Genomic DNA, 12,761 nt, shown 5'->3' on the forward strand with positions numbered 1-12,761 from the left:
AAACTAGTGGATATTCCACTACTGCCTAATGCAACAGAAAAGCCATCAAAATATCTATCTTTTCTAAATTCGTTTGTAAGGGTCTTCTAAACAGGGCTCACTGCACTATTATGATTTTAAAGTGGTCATTTGGGTCACCGATTCAAAAAAATTGACTTTATCAAAGAGAATAACTGAATTGAACCAATGGAATTTCCCCAGGAATTAAGGAAAAAAGATGAATTTATCACTGCGTGATGATTTCTTAAAGTCACCAATGCAAAAAAGGCACTTTACATGAAAAATGTTGTGACGGCTTTCAGTGTTTTACTTTGTGGTATTTTACTAAATCCCACTTTCAGGTTGGCTATACATGGTAGACAAGTGTCTCACAGATAATACTCCTGATCCTCCTTGAACCCGATTAAACCTACATGCAGAAACCAGGGGTTTAAAACACCAAATTATACAATATGTTGGAAAATCCCTGTGAGCTGTTGTTTGTCCTAAACATTTTGGTGAAGAAAAGGTAATGAAGGGTTTACCATATGTGTACTGTATTGTGAATTTGTTGACTAGGTTTCTTAAAAGAGTAAAGCATGCATGTCCTGTGTTTAGGATGGACATACAGTGGGGAAAATAAGTATGTGCAGAAAGGGGGGTATGGTATACCTGCGCTATGGAGTGCCTATTTCATAAAATTGTGGTTTTAGCTGCCTCCAACCTACCACTGAGGTAGAATGAAGATAGGTGTTGGTAAATGGGGCTACCACTGTATAAAAATCTGTCTGTGTGTTGAAACCTCCTTTTGGTTCCAACACACAGATAGATTTTTATACAGTGGTAGCGCCATTTACCAACACCTTAACAACCCCTAAAATAATTATTTGATCCCCTGCAGATTTTTTAAGTTTGCTCACTTACAAAGAAATGAAGGGTCCATAATTTTTATCATAGGTGTATATGATAAAGCCAGATTATCATACATTATCATGCCAGAATATAATACAAATGTTATAAATGGAGTTGTAGATTAGTGAGAAAACAAAGTATTTGATCCCCAAGCAAAACATGACTTAGCATTTGGTGTAGAAACCCTTGTTGGCCAGCACAGAATTAAGACATTTCTTGCAGTTGGTTACCAGGTTTGCACACATTTTAGAAGGGATTTTGGTATACTCTTCTTTACAGATCTTCTCGAAATCCTTAAGGTTTCTTTACTGTCGCTTGGCAACTCGAAGTTTTAGCTCCCTCCATAAATTTTCGATAGAATTGAGGTCTGGAGACTGGCTAGGCCACTCCATGACCTTAATGTGCTTCTTCTTGAGCCACTCCTTTGCTGCCCTGGTGGTATGTTTTGGGTTATTGTCATGTTGGAAGACCCATTCATGACCTATCTTTACTGTTCTGGCTGAGGGAAGAAGGTTCTTTACCAAGATTTTCCAATACATGGCTCCGTCCATTGGTCCTCGATGCGACAAAGTTGGCCTGTACCTTTAGCAGAGAAACAGCCCCAAAGCATAATGTTTCCACCTCCATGCTTGACCGTAGGGATGGTGTTCTTAGGGTCATAGTCAGCATTTTTATTCCTCCAAACAGAGCGAGTTGAGTTAAGGCCAAAGGGCTCAATTTTGGTCTCATCTGACCACAGCACTTTTTCCTAATCCTTCTCTGAATCATTTAGATTCCTTCTCTGAATCATTTAGATGTTCATTGGCGAACTTCAGATAGGCCCGTACTTGTGCCTTCTTGAGGAGAGGGACCTTGCAGCGTATTGTGTTACCAATGGTTTGTTTGGTGACTGTGGCCCCAACTGCCTTGAGATCATTAACAAGCCTCTCCCGTGTAGTTATGGGCGGATCCCTCACTTTTCTCATGATCATCCTTACCCCATTAGGCAAAATCTTGCATGGAGCTCCAGCCCAAGGGCAATTGATGGTTATTTTATATTTCTTCCATTGCGAATAATCGCTCCAACAGTTGTCTCCTCCCCACCAAGCTTCTTGCTGATGGTCTTGTAGCCCATTCCAGCCTTGTGCAGGTCTACAATCTTGTCTCTGATGTCCTTTGACAGCTCTTTGGTCTTGCCCATGATGTTGAGGTTTGAATGGAAGAAATATTCTGTGGACAGGTGTCTTTTATACATAATGAGTTGTCGTTAGGGGCACCTTCTTAAATTGACAGGAATAATCTTTGCACCACATGAGCACTTACTGTAATCAGTCTGTGGGAGCCAGAAATATTGTTGGTTGGTAGGGAATCAAATACCTATTTTACTCACTGAACTGCAATATAGACCCTTTATTTCTTTGTAAGTGGGCAAACTTACAAAATCTGCAGGGGATCAAATAATTATTTTACCCACTGTATGCCTCAATACTGGCTACTCTTGAGGTGACATCTTTTCATCTATGGCTAACCATACAGTTATAACAAATATAGAGTAGACTTTTCTCATTCTGATTTTTTTATTTTTACTGAGATGAAGCAATGGTATTGTCTGCAAATTTGAAGCTCAAATAGGTCAACTCCACTCCCTATGTGCTAAGTGGAATTCTTCTGCTGTGTGCTTTTTGTAACAGAACTACACGCCAGTTTCCGACAAAGTGAAGACTGATTGATTACATCTGGGAAGGTACCTTGGTCTCTGGACTGTTGAATGGAACTCAGTAATAAGACTATCTCATAAAATGATTTTGATTTACTAAGTGCTGGTATTCTTTCCCACTTCACTCCTATTATCAAGGATCACAAGGCCTTCCTCCCTCTAAGTTCCTTGCCAGCCCTCCTGTGACTTTGCTGGACTCATTGCTTCGCTGTAATATTTTGCATACAAGCTCTTGTATGCATCTCCACAGTTTAATGTTTTATGCAAAACCAGAAAGTTACCATGTATGGGCAGCACAACGTACAATTAGAGAATGTCCATCACAATACTCCATCACCACAGGATGAATAACATTGTGAATGTGGCATGACTGGTACCTGATCGTGGCTGGTTTCCACAGAGTTGCCAATGCCATGGAATGTCATCTGAACAGGCGACAGTGTCAAGCATGTCATGAAATCATTCCCGCTCTGTCTATCATTGTAACTGACCTGCACCCAAAAAAATAAATCAATAATAACACAGTTATTAAAATGTATAAAAGTGTTTTAAGGCAGAACTCAAACTGAGTGGTAATGCCTATTAGAGTGGAAATAAGACAATTTAATTTATCCATACAAAGTCACAATAACATTCCTAATAAACTACTATTACAGGTTTCCAGAGACAGGGTAGCATTCATAGGCAATAAGAGCGATATAAACACTGCTTACAAGAATTGCAAGTGGCACACCTAGTTATGAGGTTTAGAAAAGTCTCTAACAACTACTGTTTGATTTTTCCCTTTTCAGGAATAAACCGTTTTCACTGCACCAATGCAACACAAACAAAATAGAAGCTGGAAGTAACAGGCAGACAGGTAGTAAGGAATGGTGATTTATTTGACAGTTGGCAGATATTGTAATCACCTATGATGGTACTTAAAATTAGGGATAGACCGATTTGGTTTTTTCAGGGCTGATGCTGATACCGATATTTTGGTCACAACTTATCGGTATCGGCCGATATTTTGTACATTTAAAGTTTTGAAAAATAAAGACACTTTTTGACACAAATCTGGTACTGAACATGTTAATTTTTGTTTAATGCTTAATGGCTGGCTGTCTGGCACCCTGTGGTAGGTGGCTGGCTGGTACACGGCCTGTGGCTGGCTAGTACAGTGCCTGTGGCTTGCTGGTACAGGGCCTGTGGGTGGCTGGCTTGATTGTAAAGGGCCTGTGGGTGGGTGGCTGGCTCGCTGGTACAGTGCCTGTGGCTGGCTGGCACTGGGATGCTGTGGGTGGGTGTATGGCTGTGATACACTCCCGCGAGACTAGTCCCGATTCCAGACGAGGCTGTCCAGGGCGAGGGAGGCGGCCTAAGAAGGAAGAATGACGTCACAAAAATATCGGCCAGTACCGGGGCCGATACCGATATATCGGGGTAAGTGCATATCGGCCTTGCTGATAATTGGTCTATCCCTACTTAAAATGTACCATTTTGTCAAAATATAGTAAATTACTTGACTCATATAGACAAACAAATTGTAGTTGAGTAATATACTGTAGAGGTTACATCACAAAGACTAACCCATGAATATCTGAGATCTTCATGTCAACAGTCTTGCACAGACTAATAGCTATTCAATGTTATAATGAAGAGAAATTCCTGCAAGGCACAGCCAATTACATTGCGGGTTTGCAGATCAGCAAACCAAAATACACTATATTTCTGTGTCGGCTTTACTTCAAAAAATTTCCAGTCATCTTATATCATAAATAAAAGAGAAGTTCAGGAATAGAAAAATATAAACTAACAATCTTACTCACTTAGATGGCTGCAGCAGCAATCCCAGCTTGAACTGTCCCCTGCCAGCTCTACAGCAAGAACTGAGAAATCAAAAACCAGTGATCCCTCAGTTCTTGGTTTTCAGTCTGCAGAGAGCTGGTGGCTATCAGTTACTGGCTCTCTGCTCTGCCCCTTCAGTGCTGGACTGTGAAGGGGGTGGGAGCGGCTGGCTCAGGCTCTAAGCAGAATGTTGACAGGCTGATCCAGCTGTCGGTCAAAGCATCTGGGTGTCGGGATCTTTCCAAAGCCTGGATTGGCTGAGTGACGTTAGTAAACAGCAGGCTTTAGCCTGCTGTTGGCTGAAAACAGGTTACAGGAGTGCAGAACGAAATGCACTCCTGGGATCCATAGTATAAGTAGGGCCAAAATAGCTTTAGCCATACTTATACTTTGAGAAATTCCCCAGACAGCCACTAATCAGTGAAAGAGCATGATTATGTGTAAATTTTTATATCTTCATGCCTTTATGATGGCAGTCTAAGCCTCACAAATAGGCATGAACTAAAATTTAGAGCTCACTCCACCTTCTGGAACATGTTTCACGTTATATACATATTTAGAGTTAATTCCTCCACCCACACTTACAAAACGCAGAGATTTTTCTCTTTGTCATCTCCAATCAAATTTGAATTCGGTGCAGCCGTGCGTACCTTTGCAAAACTGTGTTATTCATTTACAGAGAGTTGTGAATTAAAAACTTCTAGTCTGCATGGCAGAGGGTCTGTGGTTTTTAGTGGAGCACAAATGCGGTGATGCCTTTGCACCTGTAGCCCATTGATACTTACTCCAGCTACACAACTGAAGGTCTGTACCTAGGTACAGCCTGCAAGACCAGACTGAAACCGTGATCCACTGATGGTGGTTGCAATGCTTTGCAAGCTCATATGAAAAACAAAAAACAAAACACGAATGTCTAATAATAAATGCATTTTTGTCCATATGAGAGCATGCATTCATTTTAGCAAGAGGTAGAATTCTATTTAAAGATTATCTATATTCTCCCATTGGGCCTTTGGCCCCATAACCTTAGGAAATCAATCACACGTAAATCAGGTATAACATAATAAAAAAGGAGGGGGGGGGTGGTAAACAAAGTAGGCCAATGAACCCATGAAGCGTGATTTACCATAAAACACATTTGTAATACAAAAAAAGTAAAATCCTCTGAAAAGAAAATCCTATAGAAAGATCAGCAGGGGATCAGCTCACAGAGTGTGCAGATGACAAATCTGTGTCCGCTCAGTTTCTGCAGAGCGAACATAGACAGAGCCTGCTCTGCTCTATGTGCAGCCAGGAGTACACAGACTCTGCTATCCGTTTACACCCGACTACCCTCCGATCCGATATGCCTAAACAGAAGAGAAGGGACCCCCTTCCTTTCTTTTTTAGCATACCGGATTTAACCCAGAGGTAGACGGGTGTAAAATCAGGTCCGCCTGAAAAACTGACAAGCGGACCTTATTGGCTCCCCCATGTGAAAGGGCTTTAGATTACTGGATTGTTTCACCTAAATCCCAAATATAATACTAACAGCTGGAATTCATATAAGTGATACATTCAACAATCTTTGGACACCAGGACTATACAGACTCATGCTTACGAAGACTGATAGATGATTTTTTGGGACTGTTTTGACTTGAAAAAAACAAGCAGGACAGATGGATGGTCTCTGGTATTAATGGTCTACAGTTGATCACCTAAAATTTTGATGTTATAGTGTATATATGTACAGTATGTTATGGATAGCCTTGCTATAGGAAATATTTGTTATTTTAACTTATGTTTGTAATAAAAATTTGCTGTAGAGTTAAACACGATTAATAGCCCATTTTGTTTGATTTTACCCCCCTTTTTCTTTGATAGGTAATAAATTATTTATATGTAATTGTTTTTTTATGGTTATGGGTGTTGGGCTTACTGTAGACAGATTAATAAAAATGATTTCTTAATAAACGGTTACAGGTTACAACACTTTGCCACACCCAACAAGTTTATACTGCATCACAATGTACTGGGTTTCCAAGACTTTTCATCATGATATAATTCATGACATGATGAAAACCTGTTGGGTTCACAGTCTGAGATTCAAAAACGCTTGTCCCTTTCGTCTTTACGAAAGCATAATGATGTGTTTTTGTTAGTTCAATAGTATGTTATACTGTGTGAAGTATTTGGCGGTAAAAGTGTGCTTATAATAAGTAGAGGCTACCGGTCACTTGTCCACACCTCTGAAACAGGAGCTGGCAGCACCAAGATCTCACCATTGATAGAATTTGGTGTGGGACTTTTTTGACTTATGGTACTGATAACATAAGTATACAGTTGTAGAGGGTTAATTTAGTGCTAAGCAGAAGATTTATGTGCAGCCTAAGATCTACTGCAGTATGAGATCTACGGTACTGGTGCCTCAGATGGCTATCAGGAGATTTGTGGAGGTCACTACTGTGCTGCTCATTGTTCTCTTTGCTGGAAGCTTTGACATTACAGCAGGCCATACACGGCCTTGACAGGGAGATCCCTCCTGCCGAGTAATTGTATTCTCCCGGAAGTGGGGTAGGGGCAAGACGCCCCTTCCGAGAGAAGACCATGATTATTGCTAGTAGCTATCCCAACCGCTAGCATGAATTGCATATAAAATTAAGCAGGCTTGTTGTACCCAGGTTGATCAACTTCACACATTCAGCCTGTCCATACATGGTTCGAATCTTGACCTGTTCCTGCTGAGCTAGCTGAGATTCTAACCATCTATGGCTGGCCTAAGAAGCAAAAGGGCTATCAAAACAGACACTGTGCAGAACAAGGCATGATAAGTAATGGGGATTGATCAACTGCAGAGACACCACAGGCAATACCGGTGACTAATTTTTTGCACTCTGTCTGCCTTTTTTGGTCACTGCTTGAAGAGTTCAATTACTCTTTAAGGGTAAAGTTTGCCAAAGGTTCTGCAAAAAATCTACTGTGCCAAGCTTTCAGTGCCTAATAGCTAATATAGTGCCTTGCAAAAGACATAGCGTTTTCTTTCATGGCCGAAAAACTAAATTTTAGTTTCATCAGACCAGAGCACCTTCCTCCATACATTTTGGGAGTCTCCCACATGCCTTTTCGCAAACTCAAAACGTGCCATTTTGTTTTTTGCTGAAAGTAATGGCTTTCTTCTGGCCACTCTATGGAGCATACGGCTTGTTGGCGTCCTATGTACAGATACTCCAGTCTCAGCTGTGGAACTCTGCATCTCCTTCAGGTTTACCTTAGGTTTCTGTGCTGCCTCTCTGATTAATGCCCTCCTTGCCCGGTCCGTGAGTTTTGGTGGGCGGCCGTCTCCTGGCAGGTTTGCTGTTGTGCCATGTTCTTTTCATTTGGTTATGATAGATTTGATGGTGCTCCTTGGGATCATCAAAGATGTGGATATTTTTTTATAACCTAACCCTGACTTGTACTTCTCAACAACATTGTCCCTCATTTGTTTGGAGAGTTCCTTGGTCTTCATGGCAGTGTTTGGTTAGTGGTGCCTCTTGCTTAGGTGTTGCAGCCTCTGGGGCCTTTCAAAAAAGGTGTGTATATGTAATGACAGATCATGTGACACTTAGATTGCACACAGGTGGACATAATTTCCCTATGTGACTTCTAAAGGTAATTGGTTGCACCAGAGCTTTTTATGGGCTTCATAACAAAGGGGGTGAATACATACGCACATGCCAATTTTCTAAAAAATTGTTTTATGTATATATTTTTCTCATTTCACTTCACCAATTTAGACCATTGTGTTCTGTTCCATCACATAAAATTTAAACTAACAAAACATTTAACTTAAGGCTGTATTGTAAAAAAAAATACCGTAGGTAAAAAGTCAAGGGGGGTGAATACTTTTTCAAGGCACTGTATATCTTTTTGCATTGGAGTCCCAGAAAAGGGAGTCTACCTCTCTGATATAAATACACCATATGGAGACATTCTGACCTGAACTTTCAATGCTGCATTGGTCTTGAATGCATGAAGGAAGTGCGTTGACACTTATACATGTCAGCACCAATGACAGGTACTAACTTGTATACAACAGATACTGAGTGCAAAAACAACCAAATTTCATTAAAAGAGAAGTATGGCCAAAGCTCTTTTGCCCATACTTCTGTAAGTCAAAGGAGTGCCCTTAGTTCTGTACTCCTGTGACTCAGTTTCAGGTGACAGTGGGATTAAGCCCATTCTTGGCTGACGTCAAAGAGCAAGTCCAAGCTCTGCAGAGCTGCAGGTTGAGAGCCTGGGCCAGCCGATTTCTCCCCCACCACAGCTTGGCACTCCAGTGAGCACTGGATGGGCAGAGCACAGAGCGGTGACTGAATGTCACTGATCTCTGCTCAGTGCGACCCCGAGAACTGAGCGATCAGCGGTATTTGATCACTCCGTTTTCAGTCGAGAGCTAGCAGGCGGGACAGCTCCAACTCTGATTGATGCTTCAGCCATCTAGGAGAGTATGATTGTTATTATTTTTTTTTCCCCTCTCACTTCTCTTTAAATGTGTGGGAATTATACTGACCCGTTCACCCCAGTTGTCATGGCTGGAGTAAAAGCCTATACCCCCACTTCCACCATAATATAAGCAAAGAAAATTAACAGTTTTGGATAGATTGGCCCTTTAAAGCACTTTTTTTCTAGGCAGAGATATTAATTTCCAAGCACAACAGATTAAGTTCTTTTGAGGGATGGACATTTAGATGTAACTTATTTATTCAGTTGAATAAAAGTCCAATTATTGAGTGCTAGTAAACAAGCTGGCTGTTTATGACTTCAGACCACACAATGGCTGTCTCTTTATTGCACAGATGAGGAATACACCTAAACAAAAAAAATAAAAATAAAATACAAGCTTCGTGGCTTGCGATGTAAAAAAAAAAAAAAATAATGCATATTTCCACATACATAAATGGTGTGCTGGTCAGAACAATGGATTAGTAAACCAATAGTCTGATGAAGTTGGTTTGACTGAACACTGATTTGGTTGTAAAGGCAGCATTAAGATATATGCCAAACCAAGATTACCACGGATGGTTCACAGTAGCTTTCTTGCACACCTGCTTCTCTAAAATGTAGATTTTTGTAACCTCTACCACCTATATCCCATTATACCAGTGGCCAACAGTACACTGACTGCTGACACTGTAGGTCACAGGGCACATGCTACATCTTAACATTACTATGTAGAGAAAGAATTGTGGGTAAACAATATAGAGGATGGAACCCACCCAGAAACTCCATTAACAGATATATTACGTCAAACTGTTGAAAGCTTGTAATAAAAAGTCCCTAAACCCGGATCTCAGACACTATGTAAAAAATGTGCCAAAAATATTACACGCATCATAATATTCATGGTACAGATTGTCCAAAGTTTTTTGTAAACTACCCAATATCTCGTGTAAAGCAAAACTTGAGCAGCTCAAACAAGAAAAATCACAAAGAAGCATGTTTGTTTGCAACTCTGTCTTCATTGGAGAGATTTTCCAACACTTATCATTCGGAAAGAAGTGACAAGCAATCTCTGCAATGGAATCACAGACAATAAAAAATGTGATTGTGGTTATGCCCCTATTGTTCTCTATGCAGAACAGACCAAATACATTTGGCTGCAGTTTTTCTTTAATAAATATATTCAGACTATACTGTATGTCAGCAACTTTAAATTTATTTGATTCACCTCATGACCCCTAGAGATCAAGAGGCTTTGTTGCCTGACTTTGTTCTGTGATGTCACTGGATGTAGCGGATTTGTACTCCCAGCATATTCTGGATTTATTGTGCGTGATAGGAAAGGAAAGCCAGGCAAGAACCACGGAGAAGGAATTCGGGCTCCAAGAAACTGCAAGCGAGCTTTTACCTATGTAGAGAAAAAAGAAACTACTGAACATTACTACAGGTGTTCTGCCCTACTCTTAAAAATGCTCAATATAACATCCAACATGGACGCAGGATAGATTAAGAATAGATTAAAGAACAACTTTGTTATGTGTCATTTACTATTAAAATAGCCACACAGTTTAAAGTAAAAAAAAATTGTGGTATCTGCAATAATTCTCATTTATATAGCTCAGTTAATCTGAATCAGGAGAAAAACTTGGCTCCGGCGATACAATGGGAGCTTCGCAGTAAGAGCCACAATGACAGATGACATCACTGTGGTTTTCTCTTGGCTGTCTTTAGTTCTGCGGATGCTGTGCTGTTAGTATGATATATTAGTGGTAAAACCCATACCTAGAATATGAAAGGGTGTCACAATTTATTGTCACAAGTTGATCACACACTGATCTCCATTGTCAAAGACAGTACAAAAGGTTGCATAGTAACCTCAAAAGTGATTTGTTTAAAATAGTAGAACATGTTTTTTTAATAGAAAAAAATTGACACTACTAAATTTTCAAATGAACATTTGTACAAAAATTCTCACCTGTACTTTAATTTGAGAAAGACTTTCTATCCTGCTTCTTTGAATTATCTTGTCAAACAAAAGCATCAAATCTGACCCCACTAAATCAGAAAGTCGAATAAATGCTCTTGAAACATAAATGTTCAAATAAAATGCTACTAGTGTATGGCCAACCCATACTTTGCCACGACCCTCCGGCGTGCCAGGAGGGGAGGGGGGAGAAAGATGACCGGCTAACTGCCATGACCTTTAAAACAATCAATCAGACTCAGCACCATGAAATGAGATAAAGTGACCATATAGTCTATGGCCCCTCTCACAGACCCAGGTTTTCCATCAATAAGATTTTGACCAAGAATTAGAAAGATCAAAAACAGAATGCAATGTATCCCTGTGGGCGGCCGGATTTAACTGGAAACGCTTCCATTTACATCTATCACAATACAATAGATTTGTATCCAGGTCTGATTTTACAGACCTAAATGAAAAGGGACAGATATAAAAGGATGCACATCCATCTTCATCTGACCACCCCCATTGGGATTACATGGGTCTTGAAGAAATAAAACAAAATAGAAAAGGAAAACACAAATGTCACATATGTAGAATCTGTTTCCATTTTGATCAAACTCAACAGTAGATCCATTGATGGATACCCTTCTGACATGGAATGGAGGCACCTCTGTAAATGGGGGGACACAATTCACAGTAAGGCCCCTTTAACACTGTCCGCTCCATCGGCGGACTCCGTTTTTCGCAGAGGGGGATCAATCCGCCGATCTCCCACTGAGCAGGCGGATGGCAGCTCTGTGTGCAGAGACGGAGCTGTCAGGTCCCAGCTGTGCTCTATGGGGGAATCGGAAGAGAACGGACCGCCTGTCCGCTCTCATCCGATCCGCCAGACGGATGGAAAAAAGGGTTTCCATCCGTCCGGATTTGACGTCAGCGCTGCCCCATAGAGATGCATGGGGTATCCGTTTAGATCCGCCTGAAAAACTGACAGGTGGATCTGAACGGTCCGCATGTGTGAAAGAGGCCTAAACAATGCAGACCACAATTAAACTCTACAGCTGGAACAGTGCATGTTCAGCCTTTCACAAAGCTACTGGTATGCTGCACAGCATAAATACTACCACTTACAACACTATAATATCGGTTTCTTCATTCACAAAAATTCCAGAACTTTGGCAATGTCTTTTACTCCATTTTCTTACTTGGTCCAGTTTCATGCATGGACACGTTCTCAAGATGAATTCTGTAAATACTAGAATCCACTGATCAGTTCAGGACTCAACGATATTGTACAACACCCCCTTTAGTGGATTCAAAAGGCTTTCCTGCGGACTATCTCCATAACTTAAAATACGGCCACCAGGGAAAACTGCCCCCTGTGTTCTTGATGCAACTTGCTCTAGCCATCTAAATTTTACTGACACTTAAAAATGGATTCTGCATAGGAACATATACACCAAACATTGATTCAATCCACCCAAAGGAGTATAACAATTTGGTTGGAATTATATAAAATATTTTAATTTCTACTCAGGTAAGCATACTCCTTTTTAAAATGGAAAAAAAGTTACATAATAACTTGCATTCTATTTTTACTGGTCTATTCAATTAGAAAGATTTATCCTCACTTCCCATCTTACTGACATTTTGCTAGACAGGAAGTGAGTGTAATCCTTCAACAGCAACACACACATAAATAAAAATGCTTTTGTTAAATGGAGCCTCGGAAGGCTAGAACCCAGATTAGATCTTTATTTCTCTTTGCCTCTCTTACACAGATTTCCCCTCACTTCCTGTCTGGAAGGATAATAATAATAATCATTTATAGGTAGTTTCTCAAAGCTCTTTATAAAGAAAACACAAGAAATACACAGGATAAAACAAAGAAAAAAAATGGACATTTATGTGAAAGCTTGTCTA

At 40.4% G+C, this 12,761-nt stretch overlaps 1 protein-coding gene across 4 annotated transcripts in view; it reads right to left on the reverse strand.

Annotated features, from left to right (window-relative positions):
- STAU2 (staufen double-stranded RNA binding protein 2) overlaps window positions 1–12,761 on the reverse strand; it is a 559,013-nt gene that overhangs the window by 138,172 nt on the left and 408,080 nt on the right. For 2 of the 4 annotated variants that reach the window (XM_082259759.1, XM_082259758.1), the window contains one exon: window positions 2,965–3,078. The exons of the other annotated variants lie outside the window; for them this stretch is intronic. In XM_082259759.1, the coding sequence (XP_082115885.1) occupies window positions 2,965–3,078 (114 nt within the window). The remainder of the gene's footprint in view (window positions 1–2,964; window positions 3,079–12,761) is intronic. 4 annotated transcript variants of the gene reach the window in all.

The sequence above is a fragment of the Pelophylax lessonae genome (genome assembly GCF_965119305.1).
Source record: "Pelophylax lessonae genome assembly, chromosome: 5".
NCBI classification, from domain to species: Eukaryota; Metazoa; Chordata; class Amphibia; order Anura; family Ranidae; genus Pelophylax; species Pelophylax lessonae.